Source organism: Helicoverpa zea, chromosome 3 (assembly GCF_022581195.2).
Source record: "Helicoverpa zea isolate HzStark_Cry1AcR chromosome 3, ilHelZeax1.1, whole genome shotgun sequence".
Lineage (NCBI taxonomy): Eukaryota > Metazoa > Arthropoda > Insecta > Lepidoptera > Noctuidae > Helicoverpa > Helicoverpa zea.
In genome coordinates this window covers 5,620,169-5,637,199 of record NC_061454.1, presented here as the reverse complement: position 1 = coordinate 5,637,199, position 17,031 = coordinate 5,620,169, and the positions used below count along the sequence as shown (strand labels likewise).

The following is a 17,031-nucleotide window of genomic DNA, read 5'->3' as shown; positions in this document are numbered from 1 at the left end:
CTGGAATAATTAAAACATGAACTAAATATTTTAACTTATTTAGAATTAAGCAAAGTATAGTTATCCGCACGAATCTTGAGCCAAGACCTACGTTTGCGCAGAAGTGATTTATTAGCAAAGAACCAATCCCGAGTGACGGCTATGACGTGTTGCAATGCGGGCCAATCACCGCTTTAGCCCGCCCCCGCGCCTCACTTCATACCACAAAAGAGACCCAATAAATTACTTCTGCGCAGGTGAAGGTCAGAGCTCAAGATTCGTGCCGATAACTATAATAAACGATTTATTTATTATTATTTATTTATTTTGCAAAGTCATTCAAAGACAGAAAATAACACAATACCTACTTATATTGAACTTTCCATACATATGATACATCGAATGTTCCCGTATAAAGAAAAAAAAACTTAATCGTCGGTCAGGCTAAACCAATTAAAATTCATGCGTCATTTGTTTATTGACGTAGGTACGTAAATAAAATTTGACTCGACCTTGTTTTAAAATGGCCCCAAGAGTCAAAGTTTGTTGCACTATGTGAGAAAAGTAACCGGCATTGAATGCCAAATTAAATAAGCATTTGTGTGATATGAGTATTTCTATGAAATTCATTATATTTTTATCTAATTGTTTGTATACACCATTGTTGGAGACTTCTGTATAAAAGATGGCATGGGGTGCTATATTATTCCTGGTTGCTGCAACAATATTACAATAAATGATTTTTTGTTTGTTTATTTGTCTCCGAAATCACTAACACTTTTTGAAAAATTGTCACTGTTGGGTAGCTCCACTATTCCCAAGTAACATAAGCTATATTTTATACTGATACGGGCAGTAGTTCTCACGGGACGCGGGTGAAGCCTCGGAAAAACAGCTATACACCGTATAAAATAAAATTTATTAAAAACAACAACAACTCCATGGTACAGATTCCTCTTATCTCACCGAAACGAATTTAAGAGGTCATAATAAACGATTTTCTATAGGTTGGTTCATTTCAACACTGATTTGCCTTTTCGGGTTATCACTGATCGAGAAGGGCTTAGAACAAAAGAATCTCTCCAAAAATTGGGGCACAGTTGGACGTAGTTATGCAGAAACGTTCCAACCCACTGTACGCGTAAATGCTTATATCTCAAATTAAACTTGAATTTGAGATATAAGCATTTACGCGTTTCAGTTGTATTCTTTTTTATTCTAACTAGTAAAGGTACTAGAGGTTTTATAATTGAATTATATTGAGTTTAGATAACCATATGCTAAATTTTAGGCTGTTCAATCACAATAACTCGATTTCGGGTGACTTGTGGGTTGGAACGTTTCTGCATAACTACGTCCAGTTGTTAGTCCTAAGTTTCATATAGAAACTGCTAATTCATTCTACCAAACAATGTTGTTGTGTAACCTTTAAAATTAGTTAACTGGTATACTCAACTATCTTTACCTTACACGAGTCACGATATTAATTGGGTTATCAAATGTTCTTGACGTAACTGGAATTGTTCGTCTATTACAAAGTTTTAAATTATGGACCAGTTTAGAGACTCAAATCAATCTATCAACCTCAAGTGTATTCAATTTGTTTTTAATTAAAGCAAGTTTTTGATCAAACCAAATTTAATTAAGTAGTTTATCATTATTTAAAAACTGCATTATACTTAATTAAATTTTTTGAGTGTACGTTCATTTTCATGAATGTAGCCTCAAAATTCGTTATATTTTGAACAGAGAAATGAGATTAATAACTCTTTGTGTTGGATGTATGGACCTGACAATCAAAGTGCTCATTTTGGCACGTTCAACCTCCAACTCTGACTATAATTTGTATAATCCATGCTTTATCCAATTCAGTGAGCAGAGGCCAACATGTACACAAGTGCACAAATGCATCGTAACAACTGATTATTACCTCATTCAACAACAGTAGGTAATATATAGCTACGATAGTACAGTTCGTGCCAAACATTACGAGTCGCTGTGTATAAACCATTTTTAGGTAAGTGACAGCGCCAGCTTAGGGACCTTTTTTTATGTAAAATCTTCAATGACCCCTTCCCGCTGCGGGTGTCCAGCGTGGAGAGTGTCAGACTCTTACTGAAGAAAATCCACAATGTTCCTTGTTGAGCCTTTTATGTACCTGCGGCGCGGTAACTCTTCGAATAATCCCGCACCCTCGGCAGGCAAGCGCATGGCCCAGTGACAGAAATCAGTTAAGAGCCGCCATTAAGTTTGACGGGTCACTTTACATAGAAAAGAGGTGTTTACCTGTGGTCTAAGTCCGTTGCCGTATATGACTCTGACGTTATGCTGAGTGTCGGCGGGCGAGGGAGGCGTGGCCAACACGTAGCGACACATCTCGCCTATGTAGTGTGCTGCCTGTGGGACAAACAAACAAATTATATAATACAGAAATAAGAATGATATCTAAATCATATCATCATCATTCTAGCCTTTTCCCAATTATTTTGATTTAACCAAATGCGGCTTAGAATCTAATGTTTTACATGGAACGACTGTCTATCTACCCTCCACAGCCTGATACCCTTCGGTGAGACTGGTCGGCCCATAACGACTGCCAAAGATGCTCAAATGACAGCCCGCGCTGAGCGTTGCTTCACCTTAAGATTTTTCGATTTGCGCTTTGACTTAGCGACGAGCTCTTGACAAAAATTACAGAAGAGATAATCTCTTAAGATTTTGATGATAAATACAATGATGACAATGTGTTTTGTCTCTGTTCGTTGGTGATATCTGATTGACAAGATACCAGCAACCAGATTTGCGTAAAGATAAGGATATAAATACAGCGTTGAAGTGATAATACTATTTGTGTTACTTTGTTGCTGTTGACACATTACACCTATTATTTATCTTACATACTCTATACCTGTACTCGTGAATAAAGTGAGATTTGAACACGATATATTTTTTATATTTTGGTTTTACGTGATACATTTTATATTTGCATATGACCTGTTTCTGGCGGCAAACCCGAAAAAAGTACAATTAAATTAAAGAGGCATTATCTAAATGCATTTAAACACATCCATCGTATAGGTACTTAAGTATGTCAAATAATTTACAATATATCGTTGGCACAGACGTAGTAATGCAGTAATATAAATTGCACGCCATATACACTACAAAAGTAATGTCAATTACATTGATAAGCATTATAAATCGTCCTTGAATATACTGGTTCTCTACCTACTTAAAAAGGAATCGTTGAATAATATTGACTATACTCAAGTCATTATAAAGTTAAGTATTTTTTTTGGGTATGGTCAATAAATGGTAACAGGTTCGGACATTATAATCACATTCACGGATATCTACACTTCTATACTAGTAGTATAATAAACAGGAAAATATGTTTTATTTGTACCGTAAAGGTTCCGGAACTTGAAAATTCTTTAACTGTTGGGAAGCTAGACCATTCTCGAGTAACATAGACTATATTTTATCCGGATACGGGCAGTAGTTCCCACGGGGAGAGAGGGAACCCGCGGGAAAACAGTTCACCTATCATAACTATGAAAACACTGTAGACAAATTCATAGGTGATTGTTTTTTTTTTCTATTTTTCGATTACAATGCAGGCACACCAATTTTTGTGCTTGTAAAGCGTAGCAATATAATTTTTGGCAGCATAAATAACACTGCAAAAATAATGTTTTTCTACACTATTTGAAGTTCGACGTCTATTCGGTATTTGCGCAGTCACGTAGTGAATAATAAATACTGCGATGTGTGAAGCACAACATCTTCCGTGTGGCGAATTCGTTTAAATTCCCCATTGAAATGAGGAAAATATTTGATGTTTACACCTGATTTTCTCTAGATTCCCATGGTTCACATTGATGCGACTAATGCCATAGTAAATCAGAGCCTTTATCATTATACTGTGCTATATTTCGTTCGTATCCGCCGTGGGTATGGTTTTCATACTAAGGTGCCCAATGACCTTTGAATGATTTAAAATTTTTCACAGTTTAGAGGCCATTATATAAGAAGTGTTTGATATGAATTTCACGTTTTATTCAAAACTTTAATATCTCAACGCGTTCATGTGAAAAAGGGTAGGTAGTAAGTTTATAATTATTAAAAAAATATTTTATGTCATGTAAGCAAAAATAATATTTTAATATTTTATGTAACTTCAAATTTATCATTTTCGCAATTTTTCCTTTATCTGTACTATATAACGTTGCTTCGTGCCGAATTTTAAGATTCTGAGTTCACGGGAAGTACCTTGTAGGTTTTGATTCCCTAGCGTGTGACGGAAATTCGTCTAAGGTGTCGGTAAAACTGCTGTATCTTTTGATCGCGTTAACTTAGAAGTTTGAATTTTTGACTGCCTAAAGGGACAATAAACCTTGGTATTTGATTTAAATTTCAATTAGATACCTTTATTCGTTCGTGAGAAATAAGGTAGTAAGTTTCATTTTATTAAAATATTTTTTTTATATTATATAACTAAAAAAATGAGATTTTCGAAATTTTTCCTATATTTGCATTATATGACAATGCTTCGTGCCAAATTTCAAGACTCTGAGTTTACGGGAAGTATCCTGTAGGTTTTGATTCCTTTGCGAGTGTCGAAAATTTGTTGAAAATATCGACATAATCGGATGTATCTTGTGATTGGCTTGGTTTAGAAGATTGATATTTTCACTGCTTAAAGGGACAATAGACCTGAGTATTTCATGTGAATTTCAGCTTGATACGTCCACGCGTTCTTGAGATAAAGGGTCTTGACAGACAGACAGACAGACAGACAGACAGACAGACAGACAGACAGACGGACAACAAAGTGATCCTATAAGGGTTCCGTTTTTTCCTTTCGAGGTACGGAACCCTAAAAAAAGATTCGAAACTTCTACAATTTTCTTCTACTGAAATGATGATGAGGCGAATTTTACTGTTTGCTTAAGATGTTTATACTTACTTATTTTGTACATGTCTTTACTTATTTTGTAACTATAGTTCGGCCATTCAGAGAATGCGTTCCTGACACGTCGCGATTGAACTGACGACGTAACTTTGCAATGGCGTTGCAGTTACGATAAAAATATTTTTGCTGGTTGTTTACCGTTTTAACAATTGAGGAGCATTAAAACAACATTATTATATCAATAATCAATGAATGTTATTACGTCGTCAGTTCAATCGCGACGTGTCAGGAACGCATTCTCTGAATGGCCGAACTATAATGGGTATACCCATGGCATGTGTCTACATTAAAATTAAAAAAAGAACAAAATGAATCACCATATACATACTCGTGTAGGTAAATACTTACACGATAAACTTGAAAAATTTCGAAGCATCAGCTTAACAGTTTTTTAAATGTGTAAATTTTAACTGACCGTGTGTGAAAAAGTTGTCCCGATATAAATATATTTTTTAATTTATTTATTTAGCTTGTAACATATTTTAAGCAGTGTTTCGTAGTTGCCTTTATAGAGTCGAAAAGTAATCTTAATAAATCATACTCAAACAAAGACTAACAATTATATAGTACAGATATCAAAAGTCCACATACCGTAGCTTTATACTTGACACAATCCGGGAAGTACTGTGACGCTGAGAACTTAGATTTGATTGCGACGGTACAGCCCATTATGATAGCTAAACCGATGCTTATCACTCCTCCCGCCGTATGGTAGAGAGGAAGGGGACAGTAGAACACATCATTGCCTTCCAAACCCATGTAATATAGACCGGTCGCCATGAAAACGAACCTGAAATTATTAAAAATAAAAACTTTTAACTTCAAACCTATCCAAATCATCATCTGGCTAGCTTTTAACTATGTTGGGGTCGGTTTCAGCTGAGTGCCAGTGTTTAACAAGGAGCGACTGCCTATCTGGCCTCCTCAACAAAGTTACAAGGGCAACCCAATACCCCTTGGTAAGAACCTACGCAAATGGTGCCATATAGATTATTTTATTTCAAAATCTAAAGGTTAAGATGTTAAGAATAAAAGTGCATCAGTAGTTTGTTGCACTTAAGAGCACGCGTGCAATGCATAAATATTTAAAGTCATCTTGGCAGAATGGAAACCGATTCCGATTTGTTAGTAAACAAACAGATAAGATCGTGCCACACTTTTGTCGCATTTTTTCTATATAAAAATACCTTACCTAGCATTGGAGATAACGGCCGCTTTTGGCAGTCCAGTGGTTCCAGAAGTGTAGATGTACAACAGTTTTCCCTGGAAGCCATCAGCGTCTGCCAAAGTCCAGGGTGCAGGGGGTGTGGTCTCCAACAAGTTGGTGAAATCCGTGATGCCATCGCCACTACCTTCGACTCTTGGGTTTGATGGGTTTAGAGCCCGTTGGGAGAACTTGAACAGCTTCAGTGAGGGACTCAAGTCTTTTGCTATTTCTTGGATAGCTGGAATTTGAAATAGACAGTTCAGAGCAGTGCCTTATAAATAAATGATCGGGATTTGTTTATTTCAAGAAAAGTTCGTCCATGTTGAGCGTTTGCGTCTGTGACGTCTATAGCAACAAATAAGTGGAAATATCAAAGTTTCAAATCATATGTTTGTTAACCACTTGACTTTAATGACCAATCAAAGATACAAGAAAAAATGCTTGCCATGTATGACGAACATTACCTACCATTTGAAACGAATTTTACAATATTTCATATAAGTAATACCATACTTAACTATAATGACAGTTTACGTTAAACGAATGCTCGTACTTTGGAATTACTTTACCGGAAACTTATTTATTCAAACGTGTTTGTCGTTTTCTTTGTATTGTATGAACCTGTTTGAGTGTGAGAAAAACCCCATGGATTATAAAATTGTATTGTCTAATTTATGTATATGTCTACCGGATACTACGGCACTATTGGCGATGTTGACCGAGGACGAAAATTAGGGGGTCACTTCTAGTTTCCTTGTACATACACGCAGAGAAATATCTGGCTATCTATACGAGAAAAAATGCTACTGTAACTAGAACTTCTGTTAACAACCGTGACAGCAAGACTCGTTGTTGACTTTACAAAAACCGTTTTGTTATTATTTTTACCTATCGTTTTATTAAGGACAACTAGACGTTAAGTTTAACTGACCAACCAACATAGTACTCAATACAGTGCAAATAACGCGCCTGTTACAATACCAATGTAATTAGAACCATACGTCACTAATTTACATTACTAAATCGATCGTAAGGACTACTATGCGATCTTGTATACATAAACACTTTTTTTTTTTGGGTTTACTAAATATTTTGCTGTATCTACTAATCAATTTATGTAACATAACGACCTGAACTGTAATGATAACTATTCGTATTGCAATGCTAGCTTTATGTTTATTGTAACAAGTACAATACATATTGTAATGCTAGCATCCTAGGTATTGTTATAGCTATTATCTCGTATGTAGTACCTACTGGTTTAGATGAAACCTGCAATCTAGTGCACTTATAGTACCTACTAACGGGTCCTCACAGGCTTTTAGTAGACGAAAATCCAATTTTATTTGTCTATAAGTAAATAAAACTGTATTTTCTCCACTGAAAGCCTAAAAGGGATCCGTTGTTGGTGCTGTCAGTCCACTGGATTGCAGGCGCTCCATCAAAACGCAGTTCATATATAGAGCCAGCAGTATGTGTGACGTAGTAAAACAATGCCTTTTTCAATACATTATCTAAAGACTCCGACTATCTTGTATCATAAGTGTCATCAAGTGTTAGATTAGAATCATAGAATTTGAGATTATCGGCATTTTTTACGACGTCCCACGCGCTACGGCTCTATATGTTTAGGATCCCTGGAATCAAAAATAAAAAATATTACGTACAGAGAAAAATGACATTTATTTTAATATAATCATCACAATCATTGGTCCATAGAAATTACACTTACACATTACGGCCCCTCACATCTGCATTGGTAGCATGATCGCGCGATAAAACATCCGTCCCTATCGCACTTACTAATAGTGCGATAGGGAGATGTTTTATCACTTTTCGCGCGATCATGCTACCCGTTCAGGCGTCTTTTCAGCGTCGACGTCCCTTATACTTATCATTTCTACATTCAACTTGTAAAGTATGGGGCCCTATTAGAGCCTGTTCACACTAGCATTAATATCGCCGCGAGCACGCGGCGAGCAAGCTGCGATATCACACACATATAAAACACATATAAAACTCAGCAAGATGGCGGCCATCAGTCAGCTGTTCAAAATAGTTTTGCAATGAGTGCACATGTTTCTGCCGTAAATCGTGAATGATTTACTTTTTTTATTAATCTTTACCCAAAAGAAAATGCGAAAACCATGAATTACGTGCCACGGGAATAAATATGTACAAAAACTATTTTGAACAACTGACTATCGGCTGCCATCTTGCCGAATAAATTTCCTCGGGCGCGGCAAACGTGCGCACATGAGCACGGACGTTTTGCGCGCGCGGCGCTGCCTCGCGAGGCGTGCGGCCAGTGGACACCCGGCTAATTAGTTATAAATGTTATAAATTATAAGTATTATTTTTTCTTAATATACAGACATTCGGGGTTGTAACTTGAATTAGTCTTAGATTGAGATCAATTAAATATCTAAATTGAAGATCGTGGCGTAACATGATAATGTTTACCATCAACACTAAGTGTCAAATTATTTGGCACGTAACTAGCAATGTTTCCTAAGGAAAAAAAATAAGTATTTCTATCACTTAATAATTCTACATCAAAACAATATAAATGTTCATTAAAACATAACGTATCAAACAAAGAACACTCCAGAATAATAAAATAATCATCGGCTATAAAAATATTTTCGATTAAGCCAAACTTTGGTAGTAATTTGTCTTCATAAAAATCTAACGTTAACGTCATATTAGCAGTGTACTTAATTCCGTTAACTGTGACCCAATTACATTTATATAAATTTGTCAACTCTAACTGTAATTGACATGCAATATTTTCAGTAATTCTCATATCGCTTACGCTTTTTTTTCTTCCACAGTCAGTCTGTTTCAAGAAGGTGTTACTGATAAACTTATTATTTAATTGAAGTTGATGTTTAATAGCCAGTGATTTACAAATATTAATTCTATTATTGGTCACGTTTGCATATAACTTAGATATGCGATGTTTAGCTTCATACCTCATCGACCAGATATTTACTAAGGGACCGAATTTAATTAACATCTGTGGATAATGAGTAAGATAATGGAATTTAGGAGTTAAGGATTTTTTACTATATGCCAAATATAAGAAGTTATGTTCGGAAATGAGACTTTTCAATAAATCTGAGTCTGATTTATTAATGACAGTTGACATGACAATGTCCATTATCTTTCTCAAACAAATATAAATATTCCAAATTGCATCATGATCGGGTATCAGGTCACCGACTAGCAGTCCAAAGTATCTTACAAAACAAAGTGTTTCTGCTGCTGACATTTTTAGAGTATTGCGTTGCAAATGATCTAATGTAATGATTGGGGGTGTGTTCCTTCTATCAGGTCCGTAATTAAAAGAAATGATTCTATTATTTAAAATTTCTAACGAGAAATATTTAAGGTCGGTAATGTAACTCAAAACAATGAAACTCATATCGTATTTACAGACTCCTTCTAAGAGATCATGCATTATGTCAACTCCAACATGATCTATAACTGAAAACCCTTTTACCTCATGCCAAACACATTTATCTTTAATGCCTGTAGCAGAAACATTTTGTAATTCTACATCTACCATATATTGGGGCATAGTACGTAGCAAAGATTCATCACATTCATAAGCCTTTCTCATAGTTTCTTTAGTAATCTTACATATACGGCATGGATAGTTGGATGAAAACGATTCCGCAAATCCTGTGATTGTATGTATACCTAAGTTATCCCCTATAATAACAGCTAATTCAAAATAGAGTTTAGTTTTCCTTCCAGAATTATAAACCTCGATTCCATTTTCTAATAAATTATTTAAATCTGAAATAACTGGGGCAAATATAACATTATTGCCAAATTTTTGTCGATCGGAAGAATGGAACAATAGTGATAAAAATATATTACCAAGATGTGATATTTTATGGGGAGGAATACACATAACACTAATATAAACAGCCCCAAGTTTGTGTACGCCTGAATGACTGCCTAAAGCGTTACCAACTTCGTAATCGTCAAAAAAAAGACACAAAGGAAATACAATTTTATCTTCATGTAAAGCAAGCTTTTTTTGCCATTCAGACCCTTTTATTATATTTTGGACTAAATTACTATCATTGTTTAGAATTGTTTTAAAAAATTGCAAAGTTTCCTCCAATACACCATCCATTTCAAAAAAATTTTTAAGTATTAAGTTTAAAGGAATATGCATTGCTGTTGCTTTCACTGTAGTAATATTGCAATGATTATTACTGTCATATTTTGTCTCTAGTCGTTGTCCAACAGTATATTCCTGGGGCTCTATATATGTACCATGACGTTTAAAGTAAGACAGCCTCTTATGTTCTGATTCAAAATCTTTCATTGACTCATTTAAGGATGCAATTTTATTATATGTAGTTTGGTAACAGTCCTCTTTTACGGTATCGTGCATTGAAGAAGGATCAAGTAAAGGCTAAATAATATTGTTACTTAAGTTTTCCATTATTTCTTGAACCACATTAAGCGGTATAACTGAATTGGCATATAACAATGAAGCAAACTTGGCTATAGGGTTGGTAACTGATTCAATATTTTTCATAGGTTCAATATTTAAATTACAGGAGCTGTTAGTTACAGACTTACTTTCCATAGAATGTATATCAGAAGTAGTTGAATTTGTCACTGGAGGGACTATACTCAATAAATTATTTGTTGATATGTCATTGGCATGAATATCTAAGGAATTTGATTCTTTTTGATGACTCTTTAAATGCTTCTTAAACGAATTAAAGAGAAAAAATTTCCTTTTACAATCTTCTTCCAAACAAATGTAATTATTTAAAGGTAAGCCCCATTTCTGGTGATATAACGTTATGTGAGTACACAATTGTTTGTAAGTTGATAAATCTACATAACATACAAAACATTTAGGCATTTTAACAGGCTTTTTTTTTATTAATTAAGTATTTAAATTGTTAAAGATCAATGTCCAGATCAGTAATGAAAGCATTAACAGTGCTATAGGTTTTGTCCCACTTGGTTTTTAACTGGTATAGTCCTAGTTGTATGAAGTTCCACACGCACACACTCTCTGTCGGATATTGACAGTGAAGAGAGTGGAAAATTTTAAAACATGTATCCACTGCTTTTAAAATTGAATTCGTTTCGAAAAATAAATCGTTAACTACGACAAAGTATTTTTGTATGTCCGTATAAGAAGAACCAACAATCACAATCACCGGTTGGAGCGTTAGCTTATATCTTAAATATTTTTCACGTCTGTGGGCTATAGCGGCTTGCACGTCCATTGGTCTCAGCACGTGTGTAATGAAGCCGTCCTTTACTTCAGCTTTGGATGGCCGCCACACTTGTTTCTTGGTTCTGTGTGTTGGGTTTCCCAAGAGCAGCGGCAACAGCATGAACGCTAGTATTGACTCAACTTCCTCATAATGTTCATCATCTAAAAAAATAAGACGTTACTTCAATATTACGTTATTTAAATATAACTTTACTAGCGACCCGCCCCGGCTTTGCACGGGTACTATACCTACATATAAACCATCCTCTTGAATCACTCTATCTATTAAAAAAAACCGCATCAAAATCGGTTGCAAAGTTTTAAAGATTTAAGCATACAAAGGGACATATGAACAGAAAAAGCGTTTTTGTTTTATACTATGTAGTGATGATGTAGTGATAACCGTAATTTGAATTAAGTCGAACATTTTATTACCTATTAGAAACTATATAACAAATTGTAAGTAATTTACGTTTTTATATCTAAGACACTAATTATAAAACCTAGGTTTACTTACTTTTGTTTAGAAGCTGTAGTTGTTCCAGTATTTCTTTTACTTCAGTAACTTGGGTTTTAGATAGAGCCACCTTGAATATATTATTTTTTATTGTTGGGAATATTTCAAATAATTTATTCCCTGACAATGGGTATAAAAATTGAAAATCTTCAATAAGAAGCTCATGCCCGCGTGGCGTTTTTAACACTGGATATTTATTAATGTATGCTCCGATGGTCATTTCTGAAGTCTCTATTTCCTTCAATCTATTTTTGGAAGTTTTTTGCCACTTCTCTATCACTAAATGCCAGGGTTCTGTACAGTTTTGGAGCCACTGGATATCTTCATCTGCACCACCATCTGGAAAGATACATGGACTCATAAAAAAATCATGAAATAAAGACTTCAAAATAATTTAATTTAGTAAAATAAGTTGCAAGTTATTAATGTAATTAACTAGTGTCATGCCAAATCATGGGATTAGGTTGTCAAGCGGACCCCAGGTTCAATTGAACCGTGTCAGAAAGGTGGGCCAAACGTTAGGAGGATGATGAAACTGCAAGTTATTAAAGTTGCTAGAAAGAGGCCAAGGAAAGGCAGTCAGACAAACAACACAGTTGTCCTTTTTTCCTTTTGAGGTTTGAATACAATTAATAACCTATTTGGGAGATGCTCTAATCCAACAGTGGGATCACATTTGGCTATTAAAAAAAATAAAAACCCAGGTAGATAACTTAAAACTTGCCTTCTTCGACGACTTCTGGCTCGTTGCTGTTATTGTTGATGTTGCTGCCATTTTTCTTTTTAATAACCTTAGCCTCCCTTAATTCGCGGCGCCTGTTTTGTAGACAGTCATATAATTTGCCTTTTGCACATCTTTTTATTTTAAGTTTAGTATCATTAATGTATGGAATAAAGTAAGTACTTATATTTTCCTTTTTGAATACTTCAGTTATTTCTTGTGCTTTTGTAAGAAGTAGAGAACTGTCTATTCTTTTATTTGGGTCTGATTGCATTAGGTCTTTTATTATTATATTGCAAACTTTTCTTCGCCCATTATTTGATAATTTGCCTTGTTCTGAATATAAATTTAGCAGGCCTTGTCCTTCATTCGATTTTAAGAGTAGATTTTTCAACGGCTGAAATACACAAAAAGATTAGATTACTCGGGCTGGTTTCCGCAACTCCACGACAAAGCGCGTATTTTGCGTGAGAAAAAAAAAAAAAAATACACAAAAATAAAATTAATTATTAAAATAATTGAGTAGGTTATTATGATATAATATTGTCTTCGGTTAGCGCGATAGTTACTCATGAAATAAAACTATAGAAACGGATTATTATGATAGTTTTTTAAAAGCATATATTTAATTTAGTTCTAACATTTTTTATGTTTTATTTTGAGGTCAAATATTAGGTCTCTATCTATGAAATTGGTGTTTTGTATGAAGAATTTTAAGAAAATTGATTTCTCCATACAAATATTTTTTTGGAATATTTTAAAAACCCTGTAATCCAAATGAAATAAAGTTTTCAAGGTAAACACAAGCAATATCCACGCATAAATTGAGGTATCAAAATTTTATCTAACATAAAATGTAGATGTAGAATTTTAAAAAAAAAGTGGGCCGGCCGATGGGTGCATCAAAGTGGTCTGAAGTGTATATAGAAAATTAAAAAAATACTTAAATTAATTTGACTGTTGGTACACAAATTTGTAGCAAACATAGTCTTTATTTAAAAAATAAGGATACCGGTGTTTAAAAAAAGATTAAGTCATACTAGAAGCCAAATAGTTGTAATGAAAAACACCAATTTCATAGGTAAGGACCTAATAGTTAAATTATCAGTATTCATCTTACCGGAAATTCATCTTCATTACAAATGGTCATATCCAGATCCACACTAGAGCAAGCCTCCTCATTCTCACCAATGGTAGGAGGTATAATGGAATTGGAATCATTTAGTTGGGTAGAGGTATTATTCTTGTTCAAAGGGGCTATAAATTCACTCACACTCTTTATTTGTTTGTGTTTGGGATTAAGCATATCTACAAAAACTGTAGGGGGCTGCAAAATAAAATAAAATTACCTACTATTTAAATAGGTACTACATATATATAGGTATAAGAATTAACAGCCTCCATAGCCTATTTGAAGCTGGAGGTCCCAGGTTCGAATCCTGGTACAGGCATTTATTTGTGTGTTTATAACAAATATTTGTTCCCGAGTTATGGCCATGTATGTATATAAGTATTCACCTATATAATATCTATTATATATATTGTAGTCTGGTACCCACAACACAAACCTTACCTATCTAATGTGCTTTCTGTGGGGCTAAGTCATATAGTATAGTTTCAGGTGAAGCCAATAAAAACATGTTAAAAAAATAGAAGCTACTTACAGAGCTGCAGCTGCTGAATTCTGGGCATTCTGGGTTTGTTATTTTGATCCAGTTATCTAAATTTTTTAAGAATTTGGCCCGATCCCCAATGGACGGGATTAGTTCCTTGGCGAGACCTCTGTCTATCATTGACAGGGTTGATATTGTTATATCATTTACTGAAAAATCATAAAAAAACATAATTGTATAACTTACACAAGAAAGTCCCAACGCCTAAGGCATAATTTTCTGGTCTAGGGGAATCGAATACTTGGCTTGGGAACCTAGATTGTATAAAACAAGCCTATTGACTAGTTATCCTTTTCGCATGTTTTGAAGCTGAGCTGACTCTGGGTGTCCTGTGTGCCAAACCCATTAAGTTTAAGATGAGATGACTGTGTATCAACTAATTTTATCGCGTAAGTATATAATGAAATTCCATGAATAACTTTAAGACTTTTTGTTGTAAACTTATAAAGTCATTATATAGTTACACCACTTACTTGTTTAAATTGAATAATAGCTTATATAGAATATACTTGTATAAATTGAATATGAATACTACAACAATAAGAAGACCTACATCAGCCATTATGCGAATACAAGAACGCCAACACTCTTACTGCGTGGCCAAAAACAGCCGGAACAACAATCGATCAAATCGCTTATTTAAATAAAATAGAATACTTTAATGCGAACCAAGCGAACCATGGTAAATGTACAGTTGTTACAATAAAATTCATAGAACACATGGCATCCTGATACTAAGACAATGGTACAACTTACCTTGAAAAGTATGAATATATTGGGGTAAACCCCACTGCTTTAATAACTGAGGGACGTCTTGGTCAATGTCATCATCCATCTCGTCACTGGTTTTGTAATAATAACCCAAAAAGGCGAAAAACACTTCAAATTCAATCTGCAATACTGCGCTCGCTCGCTGGTCAAAAACACAATGGCCGCCAAGCCGGACGCCGGCTCGGGTGCGGGTGGCGGTGGCGGGGCGGGATGCGAGCGCGCGAGTTTGTTTACAAAAACACAGTTTTCGATAAACAGTACAAGATACTTTGCTATGAATACCACCTCGATTGTTATTGTAACATTATTATTTTATAATATTTTAAAACACACTAACAAATAGCACGGAGTAATACATGCATTGTACCGTTTACTGTTTCCGGTGCGGTTTTTACTATAATAGTCTTGTTAAGGCCTAACACTACATAAAGGGTAAACCAAACTAAACGATTTTTAAGTGACGCTACGAACGATATGTACTGCAAACAATAATGTAGTTGTAATAAAAATATTATTGTTTTGATTACAAACACACTCGTAGTCTACCAGTAACATTGTAAATCATTAACCGTAATTGGATCATTTAGTAATTGCGAATCTCTGTTTCTTATTACTTACAATACATTATATAAATATTAACAGAATTCTTGTTCATGATACATAAATTATTGATGTTTTTGTTCAATTATATTTTTTTGTAAGCTACATTAATCAAATAATATAATGAAACATACGATTAGTAGGAATGAGTAATTAGTCGTAAAGATAACAAGGGTCAAGTATTTCAAACTAGAAACTTTGTAACTTCATTTTACTATTCGATTCAGTACTTCTGTTTGTCACCAATTTCTCTGCGTGTACGTTGTCTGTAGTCATTATGGCCAATAGAAGTGTGCTTATTAAACTGTGCATAAGGCGAGATTTTGGTCAGCAACAGAGTGGCAAGCGAGTGAACTTCTTCGTTTAAAAATCGAAGATTGCATATTTTATATAAGAAAATAAGATTGCATATCGCAAAAAGTAAACGTTAAGTAGGTCGATGATCTCGGTTGTCGCGTCAGAAACATAAGTACCGTACATAAATATTATATAGATACTCTTGCATGTGTCGAGTGTGCTGCAGAGATGCGGAGAAAGTTTTTAATATTTAGGTCCCTGATGTCTTCAACTTGCACGTGTCGAATAAAAACTGTCAGAAACTTACGCGAAGTAGTATTGCGTAAACTGAGTCAATATTAGCTGATTAGCTAGTCTGTTCGAGTGAGGTTCAAGGTATTGAACCTTGAACCTCACTCGAACAGACATTCATGAATATTTATCTATTAATTTAAGGCCAAATAATGTTGAGTTGAGGCGAAATTTTTACTATTTCAATATAGGTTTCCAAACTTGAATTTCCATACAAGGCATTTTGATGGTGTGTGGGCTGGTGTGAGGTTCTTAATTCTCAAGCAAGTTCAAAATAAAAAAATTGCGCCCTTTTTGTTTGAGATGGAAGTATTATAAATATTAAATTCCAAGTCAAGTGGGAAAATAACCGACAATCCATTTGTAAAGTACCATTGTGGGACAAGCTAACGATGGACATAAATTGCCACAACCGGAATAAGCCGCAAGAAAAACACAGAAAGTGCGTCATTCGCAGGAGTGATCATGTACCTACGTATCTCAAATTACTTTTCAATCCAAAGTTCCGTTGAAAATTGGAGTCTACAAAAAATAGGAAACCTGAAGTTTATTTATTTTTGAAGAACTTCGGACCTAAGAAAAAAATAGGCACGTAAAACATGCAACATGAGACCTTTGAATTACAGTTAAGGTATTATATACAGGTATTATTTGAAGTGCCTATCATAATGTTTATATCCGACAATTTATTCATCAGACGTTCTAAAAAAACGTTCCAACCTACGTCATACTAAACCGGT

At 34.6% G+C, this 17,031-nt stretch overlaps 2 protein-coding genes across 3 annotated transcripts in view; both read right to left on the bottom strand.

Moving 5' to 3' along the window:
• The window catches only part of LOC124645680 (long-chain fatty acid transport protein 4-like), a 31,704-nt gene that overhangs the window by 6,732 nt on the left and 7,941 nt on the right, over positions 1 to 17,031 (bottom strand). The window contains exons 4-6 of the mRNA XM_047185531.1: positions 6,147 to 6,399; positions 5,546 to 5,744; positions 2,266 to 2,376 (exon numbers count right to left, since the gene is read on the bottom strand). Coding sequence (XP_047041487.1) covers positions 2,266 to 2,376; positions 5,546 to 5,744; positions 6,147 to 6,399 — 563 coding nt within the window. The remainder of the gene's footprint in view (positions 1 to 2,265; positions 2,377 to 5,545; positions 5,745 to 6,146; positions 6,400 to 17,031) is intronic.
• LOC124645682 lies at positions 7,826 to 15,964 on the bottom strand. Of its 2 annotated transcripts, XM_047185533.1 has the most exons (6): positions 15,089 to 15,964; positions 14,324 to 14,481; positions 13,780 to 13,986; positions 12,663 to 13,056; positions 11,939 to 12,277; positions 7,826 to 11,583 (listed from the first exon to the last, which is right to left on the bottom strand). In XM_047185533.1, the coding sequence occupies exons 1-6, from the start codon at positions 15,165 to 15,167 to the stop codon at positions 11,099 to 11,101; spliced, it is 1,662 nt and encodes a 553-aa protein (XP_047041489.1). In that variant the 5' UTR covers positions 15,168 to 15,964; the 3' UTR covers positions 7,826 to 11,098. The 2 variants fall into 2 exon arrangements, with proteins under 2 accessions (XP_047041489.1, XP_047041490.1); XM_047185534.1 differs by lacking the exon at positions 13,780 to 13,986 and having other exon boundaries at positions 11,050 to 11,583.